Source organism: Lynx canadensis, chromosome C2, assembly GCF_007474595.2.
Source record: "Lynx canadensis isolate LIC74 chromosome C2, mLynCan4.pri.v2, whole genome shotgun sequence".
Taxonomy (NCBI): domain Eukaryota; kingdom Metazoa; phylum Chordata; class Mammalia; order Carnivora; family Felidae; genus Lynx; species Lynx canadensis.
The window spans coordinates 24,214,406-24,228,484 of NC_044311.2; the positions used below are offsets into that span (position 1 = coordinate 24,214,406).

Here is a 14,079-nt window from a genome sequence, read left to right on the forward strand (position 1 = left end):
GTGATCTTCTAAAACTCGATGATATTTGGATGTAAACTAAGGGCCCAGTTGAGTAAGTGTGTTTATTTATAGCATTATTCTGGTTGTTTTTAACCTAACCTAGTTTAAAATCTCTGGTTCTACCTTCATGAAGCAGATGTTTGTGCATAAAGAGCACTATAGAAATCTATTGTAAACCTTCGTTTAGCGTGATTTCAACGGTGCACAGATAGATGCTATAAATGCCCTTAGCTAAACCTGACTGCAGTAAAAGTTAAAAAGGAGTCTGGAATTTGATTTATCTTGTTTTGAGATTTAAGTCACCATTATATGTATTATTTGCTAAATAAGTTAGACACATGTATGTTAGAAATTACTAATGGGAAATACATGTTCTTTGTATCTTCATTTAAAATAACATAACCACAAACATTTTTTTCAAATCAGTCAATTTATTTTAATTGTGATTGCTAGGAATTCATTTTACAAAGTACGTACCAATGAGAAGTTGATGTGTTATGTAAATTTAAAATTGTAATGGTCACAAATAATTGTTGGACTATTCCTGTAAATATATGTTGCACAACATACATATACATAGCAACACATATAATATGTATGTTACATGTTGCATATAATTTATGCATTTATTTAAATTTCCTCTCTCTCTCTCTCTCTCTCTCTATATATATATATAGATTATTTTATTGGTTAACTTAACATAAATATTGAAATACTTTGAAAATCATAATTGTATTTTAAAAATTTACTCTTTTGTTAAGTTACTTTTCAAGCAAGTGAAAGGTAGTCCGTTATCTTAAAACACATTTAAGTATTTGTGCTGTCTGATCATTTAAAGGTCTTTGTGTAAGATTACTGTAACAATGCACTTATGTGTGTGTATATGTGTGTGTGAGAGAGAGAGAGGGAGAGAGAAGAAAGTGAAGAGGAAGAGAGAGATCTGAAACCAACCTACACATCCTTGTTACAGTTATGGCTACCTGATAACTTAGAACAAGAATCAGAGCAGCAATTTAAAACATCATATTAAACTCTCTTGCACCCTCTGTTGTTTTTTTGGGGGAACACTGCACATACCTTCCCATGATTGTATTGGCATTAGTCTTACTAAATCCCTGTTAAAATTAATACTTAGTTTATTGTATTTACTCCAAATTAGATTAGTAGTAAGGTAACATTTGTCTGTAATTCTTAGTTGATGTTTCCTTGTATTACAGATATGTTTTTATTGTATAACACCTTAAATCAAAGAGGAGCCTCTCTGTCTTTGAATTCTCCTAGTTACCAACCAGTTCAAGCCCCATCAAATGTTTCACGCAAATGAAAATCTCTGCAGGGTATACAGTACACTGTATATACAGTTTTCCAGAATTACAAATTCTGCCTGTTCTTTTGTAAATCTTTCAATTGTCAGACAGTTTCCTTCCAAAATAAGAATCTGGAATCGTCCATACTAAAATTAAGAATTTATAACTGTAAGGAACAGATGTTTTCATAAACATTTGCTATAATTAATTTCAACTAGAGGATTGAAGGAACAAAGCAGTTTTTCCTGCTTCAAAACTTTATTGCCTTTTCCCCATATAGCAAACTCTGAAATCTTTTCTCTAATATTGTTTGGAAAAACAGTTGTACTCCTTATTTGGTATGTTTTCGAGAAAGAAAAACTGCTTCTTTTCCTTATTCCCATCCTTTGAAGGTCACATCTAATGTGATATACTCATTCTGAAACAAGTATAAAATGAAGAAACCTTTGTAATATATTATGATGGCAAAACCTAGTTTAAAAACTGAACGTCTCTTAATTGTTTGAAGGATTTTATATTTGATCTGGTAAATATCAGCAGAAAGGGAAAAAAATTCTGTTCGTGAGATCTTATGTGTTTAATCATAATCTTTAGTTTTAAAGAAAAAGAAGGCTTATATTTTAAATGTATGATATAGTACTTATTTTATACTGATTATAGAATGTTTCACAGGAAATGTCTGCAAGCTGTTTAAATAACATGTGTTGTAGGAAATTTTCATTAGCAAGAAACAGACTAATTTTCTTTAAATCTTTTTAGTTTACTTATTATAATACCATTAATTTTTTTAAGAAAATGAAAGTATGTTGTGTGAGTAATCCTACAGTGTCTGTGTTTTCAAAGAATTAACAAAATATACCCAGCTAAATTGATCTTAAACATTTAAGTGTTTGGGGGTAATTTTCTCCTATAAAATTTGGCAATAGTTTTGAATGCTGTAATCCATTTTAGGATTTTTGTTAATGAAAAGAAGAAAAGAAAGAAAAGAAACCTGAAAGTGCATTTTGAGAAAAGAATAGAGTTAAAAGTTAGTAAGTGGACTCAGTCCAGTTCTTGTCCTGCTAAACACTTTGGCACAGCTGTAAAGATTTTGAAAAGAACCAACATTCTTGACTAATCTGTCAACTATAAAATGTGCAAAGAAAAATAGGTAGCTGTCATTAAAATTACATTTCAGCTTTCAATAACCATTTAATGAGTGGCATAATTATATAAGTATGGTACCTTAAGTACTGTACTCAATAATTAAAAATAATCTCATCTTTAAAGTGAAAGCTCTGTAATTACTATTTGACTTAACCAGGACCACTATGATGATCTCCAGTGGCACCTTAGATTGTTCAAAGTGGATTAAAAGTATAAATTAAAATAGATAAATCATTGAATTATTAAGCTTTAAAAAGCATAAAAATGAATATAACCTGATGCTTGAAAGTTACATTACAAGAATTAGGAGTATAAAATGTAATCACAATCTAGTCTTTTTAATATGTTTCTAAGAATAAATGGTCTATTTATTAGTAGCATAGTATGGTTTCCTGAAGACTACTTTGAAGTATGTATTTTAAAATGTAAACTACTAAAATTAAATTAAATTCCTTTTAATAAGCATATATATTTTATATTGTGGCATTGGTAAACATTTTTTAAACTTCTTCAGCACATTTATTTTTATTCTGTAATCTCTAAACTGGCAGGTATGAATTTGTTCTGCGTCTGATACAATGAATATAACTGTTTCTTAAGTGGAAATTTTTTTTCTAAATGTTTGGCATTACTACATGATGCAGAAATATCTTTCAGTGTTGTTTTTTCATTTTTAAAACTGCTGAACTTTTGCCCATGGTTAAAATAGAAAGTTTCAGGAAGAATATTAAGGTGTATTAAAAGCTCCTTAGAATGCATTCACCACCTCCCCAGGCTGCTTTCTGTTTAACTTCTCTGCTTACCAAATTCTTGGAGCATGGAGAACTGGGAACTGAAAACATTCCAGGTCCTCTCTCTGTTGCTCTCTTTTGACTGTACCAGTGTCCAGGACAGGTGATTTGGTCACGAACAAAGAATTTCCCTTTATTTATAATCATTAGTGTATTATTAGATAGTTTATAAATTTCAGTTTTGTTTGTGATTCATAAAAGGAAAATGTGTCTGTACTGTACTTCATTTGTTCCTGTTAATAATTACTTTGATGGTATTCTTATCCAACTTAGGAGTTGGTGGTATTAGTTCATATTATAGCATCAAAATGAATTTTTTGACTAGAGAGCTCTGATTACAAAAGATATTTGGGGGGTAGGGATAAAGGGTTATATGTTTTTGTACCCAATATACTGCATAGAGCTGTCACACAGCAGCTTTTCAACTAAAATACTCAGTTTCACAATCTTCATTATTTCGTATTTTTAAAATTTTTTTTTTCCAGGAGATTCAAATAAAAATGGAAGAAGAAGTTCTACTTTAGATTCTGATGGGACTTTTAATTCTTATAGGTAGGTGACAAATTATTACAAGATACTATACAAGCTACCTAATGTTACAGGATTCTAAGAGTAGTAAGGAATTGTTACCTGTGTTTTAAAAATACGTCAAATGTAAAGGATATTGTGATATGTGATTGTTCTGCAGACTTATTGAATAATGAAAAATGTAACCTTTTAAATTCTTGAGTAAATGGCCTTATTGTAGATATCAGTTGTTAGTGTATACAGGATAATTGGTATGAATGCATATGTAGGGTTAAACTCCGTTATAATCAATTTTTGTTTTTGTTTTTCCAGTATATCTGTTACAGTACTAAAGGCTTCCTTTTGTTTAAGTTTCCTTTTAAAACAGGATATATTCCTTATGAGCATCTAAGAGTATGAAATGTACTCCCTGGTTACATTAAGCGCTGTTTGTTAATATCCCCTTTGACTCTTCAGCAAACAGGACAGTTACATCTCAATTAGTGATTTTTTAAAAAGGATACACTAATTAAGAAAACCTGGATCTTATCTAGTATTTTGGTAATGTTCTCCTTATAACTTGATATGCTTGAGTAAATGTTTATGGATTTTGTACCTTCATGACAGGGAAGCCTAGGAAGAAGAAAAATTATATTATTTCCAGTAGTATTTGAAACTTCCTATACTGAACCAACGTGATATAAGAACTAGGTTGTTTTGTTTTAAGAAAAAAAGGTACATATTCAGTAATAATACATTTTGGCATTGTAGATAGCAATGCAGATTCTTGAGGAAATACTTTGAGTACATTGTCCTTATGATTAACTAGTTGTGACACTTTGCAGTGACCCCATAAAATACACACGAGAACCACTACACACCTGGAAACTCATTTAAATGTTAAGCTGTAACTCCGTTTATGTAATAGATACAGGGTTTACAACTGAAATCTTCATATTTTTACTTGAATACATATTGGATATCCCTAAGTGGAACTGTGTCATTTGTTTTTTTCAAATCCCAGACACGCTTTTAATATCTAGAATAGAGCCTTGTATACAGGAAGCACTTAATAGGAATGTGGTCAATGGGAAAGTTTTCTACAGTTTGTTTCTGAATTCCAGAAATGAGATGGTAATTGAAACACTTGACATCTTTATTTTATATCAGTTGGGGTATGTATAAATAATCAGTCGTTCAAGTGTCACAGATACTACAAAAGGCTTATGTTCCCATGGTGTTCTAGAAGGGTATTATCACAGCAGTAAAGCTCATATGTTGTCATTATATTTTCACTGTACTCATCCTACCTTATAAATGTTGGGATTCTTCAAATCCTTCTTTTAGTGCTGAAGTAAATATAAAAGATAGTTAAACATTCATGATTTGATATGTAAGTGAGGAATGTTAATATGGTAATACATGTGAAGTCTATATTAGTATCATTATTAGATATAAATACGGTAAAAAAAACTAAGACAAAAGGAAAATAGAGATGTATTTCAAAAGAAGGAAAATCCGTATGTGTATAAATTTTGTTGGTGAATTCAATTTTACAATTACATTTGTAGTTTAGCTAATTATAGTAAATAATGGACATAATATAAAGTTAAGAGAAATGTGTTAATGTGAAGGCACGGCATTATCTTGTAGCTTATTTTATTCTTGAATAGTTTGAAGATTAAAGTATTTTAGTATTATTGAATGATAATTGTACTTTGAAAATGAACTCCTAATGCAACTTTGCACAATAAATACTAATGTTGTTAACTAATATAATTTTAATCAATGCCTGTCAGTGTTGTAATGTTAGGATATTAATTTATTGTTGTAATTAAAAAGGCAAGATAAAAAGCTCAGGTAGTACAATATATAAAAACGAGCTTTTAATAGTTGGCAGGCCAGTGCTGTTATTAAATAGTATTATAGTATTTAAGGTGTGAAATGAATATTTTTCTACTCAGCAGGCAATAGCTCTTACAATGTAATGAGCTTACTTGTGAATTTGACACTTGGGTTAAATGCAGAATTCATAGAAGCAGAGCTCTGGGGTATATTTCCATATTAAGGTTAACTGATAAAACCTAGGAATTTTCGTACAATCATGCTAAAATGGCAACAGAATTGTCAGTAAAATTCACTTTTGAAAACGAAAATTATTTTTCTGTTGCTATCATTGCTGTTTTAAACTTAATAAATAAGTTATTAGAACAATGTGAATATTTCAACCCTCAAAGATCCTTTAACCTTAACAATTCTACCTTTGTATTATTTAAACTGTCTCAGAAATCCTGACCTTTCTTCACAGTCAGACAATTCTGGCTGTCAGCCTAGTACCATCATATTCAAGCTATATATACTTGTGTCCAGGATAATGATTAGCCTTAGTTTATTATCTCATAAGACAGACTTACAGTGTCTAACCTGCTCCCTCCTCACATGTGTTTTAAAGACTGAGATAAAATTTGTATGGTAAAGCCTTTTGAAAATCCAAATGCAAAACTATGGCATTATTAGTTCTTTGGATATTATTCTTTCCTATAAATTGGCAACTTTGTGGCCTTTGTCTTCAGTTAACCCTCCAACACGTGTACCTTTTGTAGCATATGCCAAGGTTTTATTGACTTTTGAATTCAGTCTTAAGTTGGTCACCTAAGTCTGTAGTCTTTCCATTATTTATCTTATCATGGTTTTAGATTGTCACTTTCAAGAGAGTGTAGTCACTGATTTTTGTTGTTTTGTTTTTCATTTGTTAATATTTAAATGTAGTGAGGTGGTTCAAATCCTGACTCCAAGTACTTTGGAAACGTGGGACAAGTCTTAGCCTCAGTTTCCTCATCATTAAAGTGGGGGTAATAAGACACTTGTTATAAGGAGTTAATGGGATGATGTCACATGGTAAGTGCTGCATAAATACTAGCTGCTTTTATCTTCCAGTCAATGTCATTATCATCATTGTCATCATCGTTAACCTTCTGGTATTTAGAATTGTTTACAGTGCTCTGATACGGAGACACTAAAAGGAAGGCAAAAAAAAAAAAAATGTGTCTTGCAAGAAAATAACTTTTGTCTGTTAGCTGAAAGGGAGCTAAGAACAAGCTTAACCTGAGGCTTGAAACTCTCAATCTCTGGTACAGTATTCTGGGTTGCCTTTGTACAGCCATTTGTGCACAGAGTAGTGATAAAAGGCAGATGTTTTACTATTTGTATAAGTTCAGAGGTGAATTTTTGGAATTTTGACAACTTTCGAAATCTATAATCAATCAGATCGTAACATGATAGTTTCATATGCCTAACGTTCATAGATTTGTTGTTCTTAGGCCAGGAGGTTTTGCTTGGATTTGTGTCTTTTGTGGTTTTGCTTCATTGATTCCAGTGGAGTACAGCTGAATTTAACTCCTAAGGCACCAGTATGATTATTATATGGTGCCTAGGTAATAGAGTAGATTTTTAGAAGTTTTTGTTAAAATTCAGTTACATGTCCCCCAACCATTTTGCAGATGATGTATTAAAATGGAAATTTTATAAGAATTGAGAAGATATTATTGGTTTATGCAGTAGATCATATGCTTTTTAAAGACCAGCGTTTTCTGTCAGATTTATATGAGCGCTCTGTATGTCTTATTTAACTATTAAACCTGAGAGACCCTTGCTGGGTATGAAAGAAGAGTAGTCGTTTGCCAATTAGCAGTTTGCAGTAGATGATTAACTTAGTGACTGTAACACAGGGCCACATGGTAGAAGGAATATTCTCTCCCCACCACCCTCCTCCTCTTCCCAAGGGCAGCTGACCTTCTCTTCTCCAAAGAGGCGAGCCCCTTGCCAGCACATATGACTACAGACTATTACATTAATCTGTTTAGCTGTAGTACCAGCTGCTTGCATGTTTTTAATTATCTTATTAGATGGTATAACAGTGACCTATGAAATAAATTGAAGGTGAGCATTTTTAAACTTTCCTTTTTTTACCCTAGGTTTCTAAATATCTTTATTGATCAAATTATAACTTTCCACAAAAGTTCAGAGAAGTCTATATGGTTTTTGAGTCAGTGTAATGCTTTTTTCACATGTAATGTTATAATTCCCCAAATAGAAAACAACTTCATTTTTGCCTCATTTTTTATTTAGGATTTAAAGATTGAGGATTGCCTCATTTAAGATTTAGGTTGTGTTTCTGTAGTGACAAATCCATGTGACGATACATTGGTTAAATAGTCAATTTAGTTAGAGAAGACTCAAGACCAGTTATTGGCATTCTCTGGGAAACTCAGAATATTGCTTCATTTTCAGACATCATCTTGGCATTGTATAAATGTCATAGGATAGAATATAAGTCATTGTAGATTATTTTTAAATACACTTGTATATGTAACTGTGATTTTCTAGATTCTGATATGTGGTAGTAAATCATGTAGTCTATCCTAATTATTTTTACAATTTAATTACACATGGTACCATTTCTGGGTGTATTTTCCCAAGCTGTGTCATTAAGAAAAATGTATTATCTTGTGAATTTTGACAATTGGATGATTTTCAAATAATACTTTGTAACTGAAGTGTTGACTACTGAAGATATAGTTGGAGATAGTAATAACCAGTGATTGTTCTAACTCATAGCCAATAAACAAAGAGTGTAATAGTTAGAAACCCTGGTGTTGAATGAAAAAAAGACACAGATAGTGGGATGCAGAAAGGATTGCAAAATACTTGGGCATGTCTTTTGAATTAATAAATCCTACAACGGGGATACTGGGATGACTTGAGACTTGAAAATTTATAAAGACCTTAAATATTTGTAAAGTACACGCAATGTTTTTGTAAATCAAGAAATACCCATTCTTTTTGGCTTCCTATTTTTTTTTCCTCTAAAGAATTGCTATATTTCATATTTCAAAAGAAAAAGGTAACTTTTTTCCTTCGTATATTTTATTTTCTTGCCTTAAAAAGGAAAGAAGATAAAAAGCCATTTGGCTCTAAATTGGTGGTATTTATAATTTCTTAATATTGAAGTTGCCTCCCTTCAATGTGGGAGTATTCTATCCTCTATACAATGTGGTGTATTCTATAGCCCACAGAGTTAAAGGCTGTTGAAGTTGATAAAATGTTTTGAAAATATTATAGTTGGTTTGGCTTCTTGAATCTAAAGTTAATTATTTTCCAGAATAATAAAAATACCTTAATTTGAACATTGTTTAGTCATTGAGTAAACTTTAAAAATGTAGGCTTACAGTTTTATCACAAAAATATTTATCCTATGTACATGTAATCAGTAATTTGAGAGAATGTGGAAAATATTTACACATTCTATCATTTACATTTATTTTTAGCATAATACCTTTTTTCCCCATTTGTGTGTGTTAAGTGTGCATGTCTTAAATCAACCGTGAAGTAGTGATTCAAAATATTAGTAGAGGTAATAGAACAAAAGCATACTTTGGATTTAAAATTTAGAAATGTGGGTTCTGGTTATACTCTTAGAGTGATAGAAGTTTGTTAATCTGTTATATTTAAGAATATGGAGTCCGAGAATTAATTGCTGAATGTTATGCTGTTAGTCTGTTCAGGCTGCTAGGTGGCTTATAAGCAACAGAAATTTATTTCTTACAGTTTTGGAGGCTAGGAAGTCCATGATTAAGGTGCTGGTAGATTGGGTGTCCAGTAGGAGCCCACTCCTGGTTCTCTTTCTTTTCACAGTGTTCTTATATAGCAGAGGGGCCAGAGAGCTCTCTGATCCACAAGTTCTATTCATGAGGCCCACCCCCAAACATCCATCACACTGGGTGTTGAGGTTCAACAAGGGGAAGCAGGGGGGAGACATTCAGAGCACAGCATATACTAAAGATAATAGAGACTAACTTGAATTTCCATCCACTCTTCCACCACCCGGTCATTTTAAGCAGTTTCTAAGCCTTTGCCATTTTATTTTTCCAGGGTATCATAGCTTAGTGTGCAGATGAGAGAGGTTTTTCCTGATTCTTAGAGCATCGCTTTTCTCACTTTGTGTTGTCTACATTTTGTTGAGAATCCACATACCTATATGATACAAACTCTACACATTTTTAAGAATAAATAGATGATTTAGGGAAACAATTTGGAAAAAAGCACACAGGTAGAAATAAGACTCTCACTTACTGACCTTAGGCAAGATAATTAGCCTCTCTGATTCCTGGTTACCTCATTTGTAAACTGGGAATGTTAGCAGCTCCCATATCATAGAATGGAGGGAGCATACCTACATATGTGTAGAACAGCTGGCCCAGTCAGCTATAGCACACAGTAAACAATAAATACTGCATTTTGCACCTTTCCTTTCTCTCTTTTCTAAAACCTTCTGTAATTTTTTTTGAAGTTCATTTATTTATCTTGAGAGAGATAGAGTGGGGGAAAGACAGAGAAAGAAAGAGAGAGAATCCCACGCAGACTTCGGCACTGCCAGCACAGAGCCTGATGCAGGGCTTGAACCCACCACCGACTGTGAGTTCATGACCTGCACCAAATCCAAAAGCTGGACACTTACCGACTGAGCCACCCAGCCACCCCTAAAATTTCCTGTAAATTTTAATAAACTTTTTCACCTATTATAGTTGTCATTTGTCTCAGAAAAGTATTTTTAGAAATTCTGTGCAGTTCTAAAGGGATGATAAATGAGTGTTTAAGGATTAGATCTATAGTTATCTGTAAAAGATCAAATCTATAAATATCTACAGTTATCTATAGATTACATAGGAAGAATATAAAATCCACACTCATTTAACCTCATAATCTCAATATCACATTTTCTGAGTTCTCATTTTCATATTTGTTGAAATAGCACCACAGCCTTTATAGTTAAATGATAGTTTCAGAAAGCACAAAATGTAACCTTCGCATTTTCCAGAAACCAAAATCAAAATGATACCTTTTATTATATCTCCATAATGGAGCCATTTTTGAGAGAAGGAGAAAAATCATACTTGAATGATGAAAATATCATCTGGAAGTAACTGTTATTTTTTATGATAGTGGAACTGGTCAGTATCTACGCTTTTCTGTAACATACAACCGTTTGAACTAATTATTTGATCACTTAAGGCTCTGAAAATGTTACCTTCCACTTAAGTAATCAACTGGTTCCTTTGCATTTATAGTCTTAAATTAACATAACCCAAACTGACTTGAGTGTACATGTTAGTTTGAGTTCCTTTGCTTCATAAGTCCCTTCAAGCCCTTTTTATTATCTGTAGCCAGGCTCTAGAGGAAAAATTTTTTTCGTATTTGTTTATTTACATAGTCAGCTGCAAGCTCCAATCATCCAAGGCTGTGTAAATGTTTATCTTTGAAAAGACAGGCATACATTTCAAATATAAGGATAAGCTGCTCTCAGTCAGTCAGCACCGAGAGTCCCTTCCCCAGGACACATTTCTGTTTTCCTCTGGTGTTCCCAGTTGAAATGCACTCCTGGCAGCTCATGGGTCACTATTTGTAATATATATTAGCATGCTTCACTGTTTTCTTTTACTTTTTTTTTTTTTTTTTTTGTAATTTTAGAGACAGCATGAGTGGGGGGAGAAGAGCAGAGGGAGAGAGAGAGAATCCCAAGTAGGTTCCACACTCAGCCCAGCTCAGGGCTGGGTCTCCCCCAACCCCGGGATCACAACCTGAGCGGAAATCAAGAGTTGGACACGCAACCAACTCTTGAGACACCCAGGTGCCCCTAGCGTACTTCGTTTTTTAAGTGTGGTAGTGAAATAGGTAAAGTCAATTAAATATTTGGTCAGTAATGTTGAAGTGTGTTACTGGATCTATAATTTGAGAAAATAATACAAAGAAGTATTGTTTAAAAATGAAAAGTTAGGGGATTCTGGGAAGATGGCGGCGTAGGAGGACGCTGGGCTCACCGCGCGTCCTGCTGATCACTTAGATTCCACCTACACCTGCCTAAATAACCCAGAAAACCGCCAGAGGATTAGCAGAACGGAGTCACCGGACCCAAGTGCAGACGAGAGGCCCACGGAAGAGGGTAGGAAGGGCGGCGAGGCGGTGCGCGCTCCACGGACTGGCGGGAGGGAGCCGGGGCGGAGGGGCGGCTCGTCAGCCAAGCAGAGCCCCCGAGTCTGGCTGGCAAAAGCGGAGGGGCCTGACGGACTGTGTTCCGACAGCAAGCGCGACTTAGCGTCTGGGAGGTCATAAGTTAACAGCTCTGCTCAGAAAGCGGGAAGGCCGGAGGACAAAGGGAGGGTGAGCTGCGGAGCCCCCGGACAACAGAGCTCAGTTTGGCGGGGAACAAAGGTGCTCGCCAGCGCCATCTCCCCCGCCCATCCCCCAGCCAAAATCCCAAAGGGAACCGGTTCCGGCCAGGGAAATTGCTCGCTCCGCGCAAACAGCCAACTCTGTGCTTCTGCGGAGCCAAACCTCCGGCAGCGGATCTGACTCCCTCCGGCTGCCACAGGGCCCCTCCTGAAGTGGATCACCTAAGGAGAAGCGAGCTAAGCCCGCCCCCCCTGCCGCCGTGCACCTTGCCTTCCCACCCCAGCTAATACGCCAGATCCCCAGCATCACAAGCCTGGCAGTGTGCAAGTAGCCCAGACGGGCCACGCCACCCCACAGTGAATCCCGCCCCTAGGAGAGGGGAAGAGAAGGCACACACCAGTCTGACTGTGGCCCCAGCGGTGGGCTGGGGGCAGACATCAGGTCGGACTGCGGCCCCGCCCACCAACTCCAGTTATACACCACAGCACAGGGGAAGTGCCCTGCAGGCCCTCACCACACCAGGGACTATCCAAAATGACCAAGCGGAAGAATTCCCCTCAGAAGAATCTCCAGGAAATAACAACAGCTAATGAGCTGATCAAAAAGGATTTAAATAATATAACAGAAAGTGAATTTAGAATAATAGTCATAAAATTAATCGCTGGGCTGGAAAACAGCATACAGGACAGCAGAGAATCTCTTGCTACAGAGATCAAGGGACTAAGGAACAGTCACGAGGAGCTGAAAAACGCTTTAAAGGAAATGCAAAACAAAATGCAAACCACCACGGCTCGGATGGAAGAGGCAGAGGAGAGAATAGGTGAACTAGAAGATAAAGTTATGGAAAAAGAGGAAGCTGAGAAAAAGAGAGATAAAAAAATCCAGGAGTATGAGGGGAAAATTAGAGAACTAAGTGATACACTAAAAAGAAATAATATACGCATAATTGGTATCCCAGAGGAGGAAGAGAGAGGGAAAGGTGCTGAAGGGGTACTTGAAGAAATAATAGCTGAGAACTTCCCTGAACTGGGGAAGGAAAAAGGCATTGAAATCCAAGAGGCACAGAGAACTCCCTTCAGACGTAACTTGAATCGATCTTCTGCACGACATATCATAGTGAAACTGGCAAAATACAAGGATAAAGAGAAAATTCTGAAAGCAGCAAGGGGTAAACGTGCCCTCACATATAAAGGGAGACCTATAAGACTCGTGACGGATCTCTCTTTTGAAACTTGGCAGGCCAGAAAGAATTGGCACGAGATTTTCAGGGTGCTAGACAGCAAAAATATGCAGCCGAGAATCCTTTATCCAGCAAGTCTGTCATTTAGAATAGAAGGAGAGATAAAGGTCTTCCCAAACAAACAAAAACTGAAGGAATTTGTCACCACTAAACCAGCCCTACAAGAGATCCTAAGGGGGACCCTGTGAGACAAAGTACCAGAGACATCACTACAAGCATAAAACATACAGACATCACAATGACTCTAAACCCGTATCTTTCTATAATAACACTGAATGTAAACGGATTAAATGCGCCAACCAAAAGACATAGGGTATCAGAATGGATAAAAAAACAAGACCCATCTATTTGCTGTCTACAAGAGACTCATTTTAGACCTGAGGACACCTTTAGATTCAGAGTGAGGGGATGGAGAACTATTTATCATGCTACTGGAAGCCAAAAGAAAGCTGGAGTAGCCATACTTATATCAGACAAACTAGACTTTCAATTAAAGGCTGTAACAAGAGATGAAGAAGGACATTATATAATAGTTACAGGGTCTACCCATCAGGAAGAGCTAACAATTATAAATGTCTATGCGCCGAATACCGGAGCCCCCAAATATATAAAACAATTACTCATAAACAGAAGCAACCTTATTGATAAGAATGTGGTAATTGCTGGGGACTTTAACACCCCACTTACAGAAATGGATAGATCATCTAGACACACGGTCAATAAAGAAACAAGGGCCCTGAATGAGACACTGGATCAGATGGACTTGACAGATATATTTAGAACTCTGCATCCCAAAGCAACAGAATATACTTTCTTCTCGAGTGCACATGGAACATTCTCCAAGATAGATCATATACTG

General features: G+C 35.4%; 1 protein-coding gene across 7 annotated transcripts in view; it reads left to right on the top strand.

The window, feature by feature from the left end:
- The window catches only part of TBC1D5 (TBC1 domain family member 5), a 550,248-nt gene that overhangs the window by 273,785 nt on the left and 262,384 nt on the right, over window positions 1-14,079 (top strand). For all 7 annotated transcript variants that reach the window (XM_032594665.1, XM_030328643.1, XM_030328649.1 and 4 more), the window contains one exon: window positions 3,730-3,796. In XM_032594665.1, the coding sequence (XP_032450556.1) occupies window positions 3,730-3,796 (67 nt within the window). The remainder of the gene's footprint in view (window positions 1-3,729; window positions 3,797-14,079) is intronic.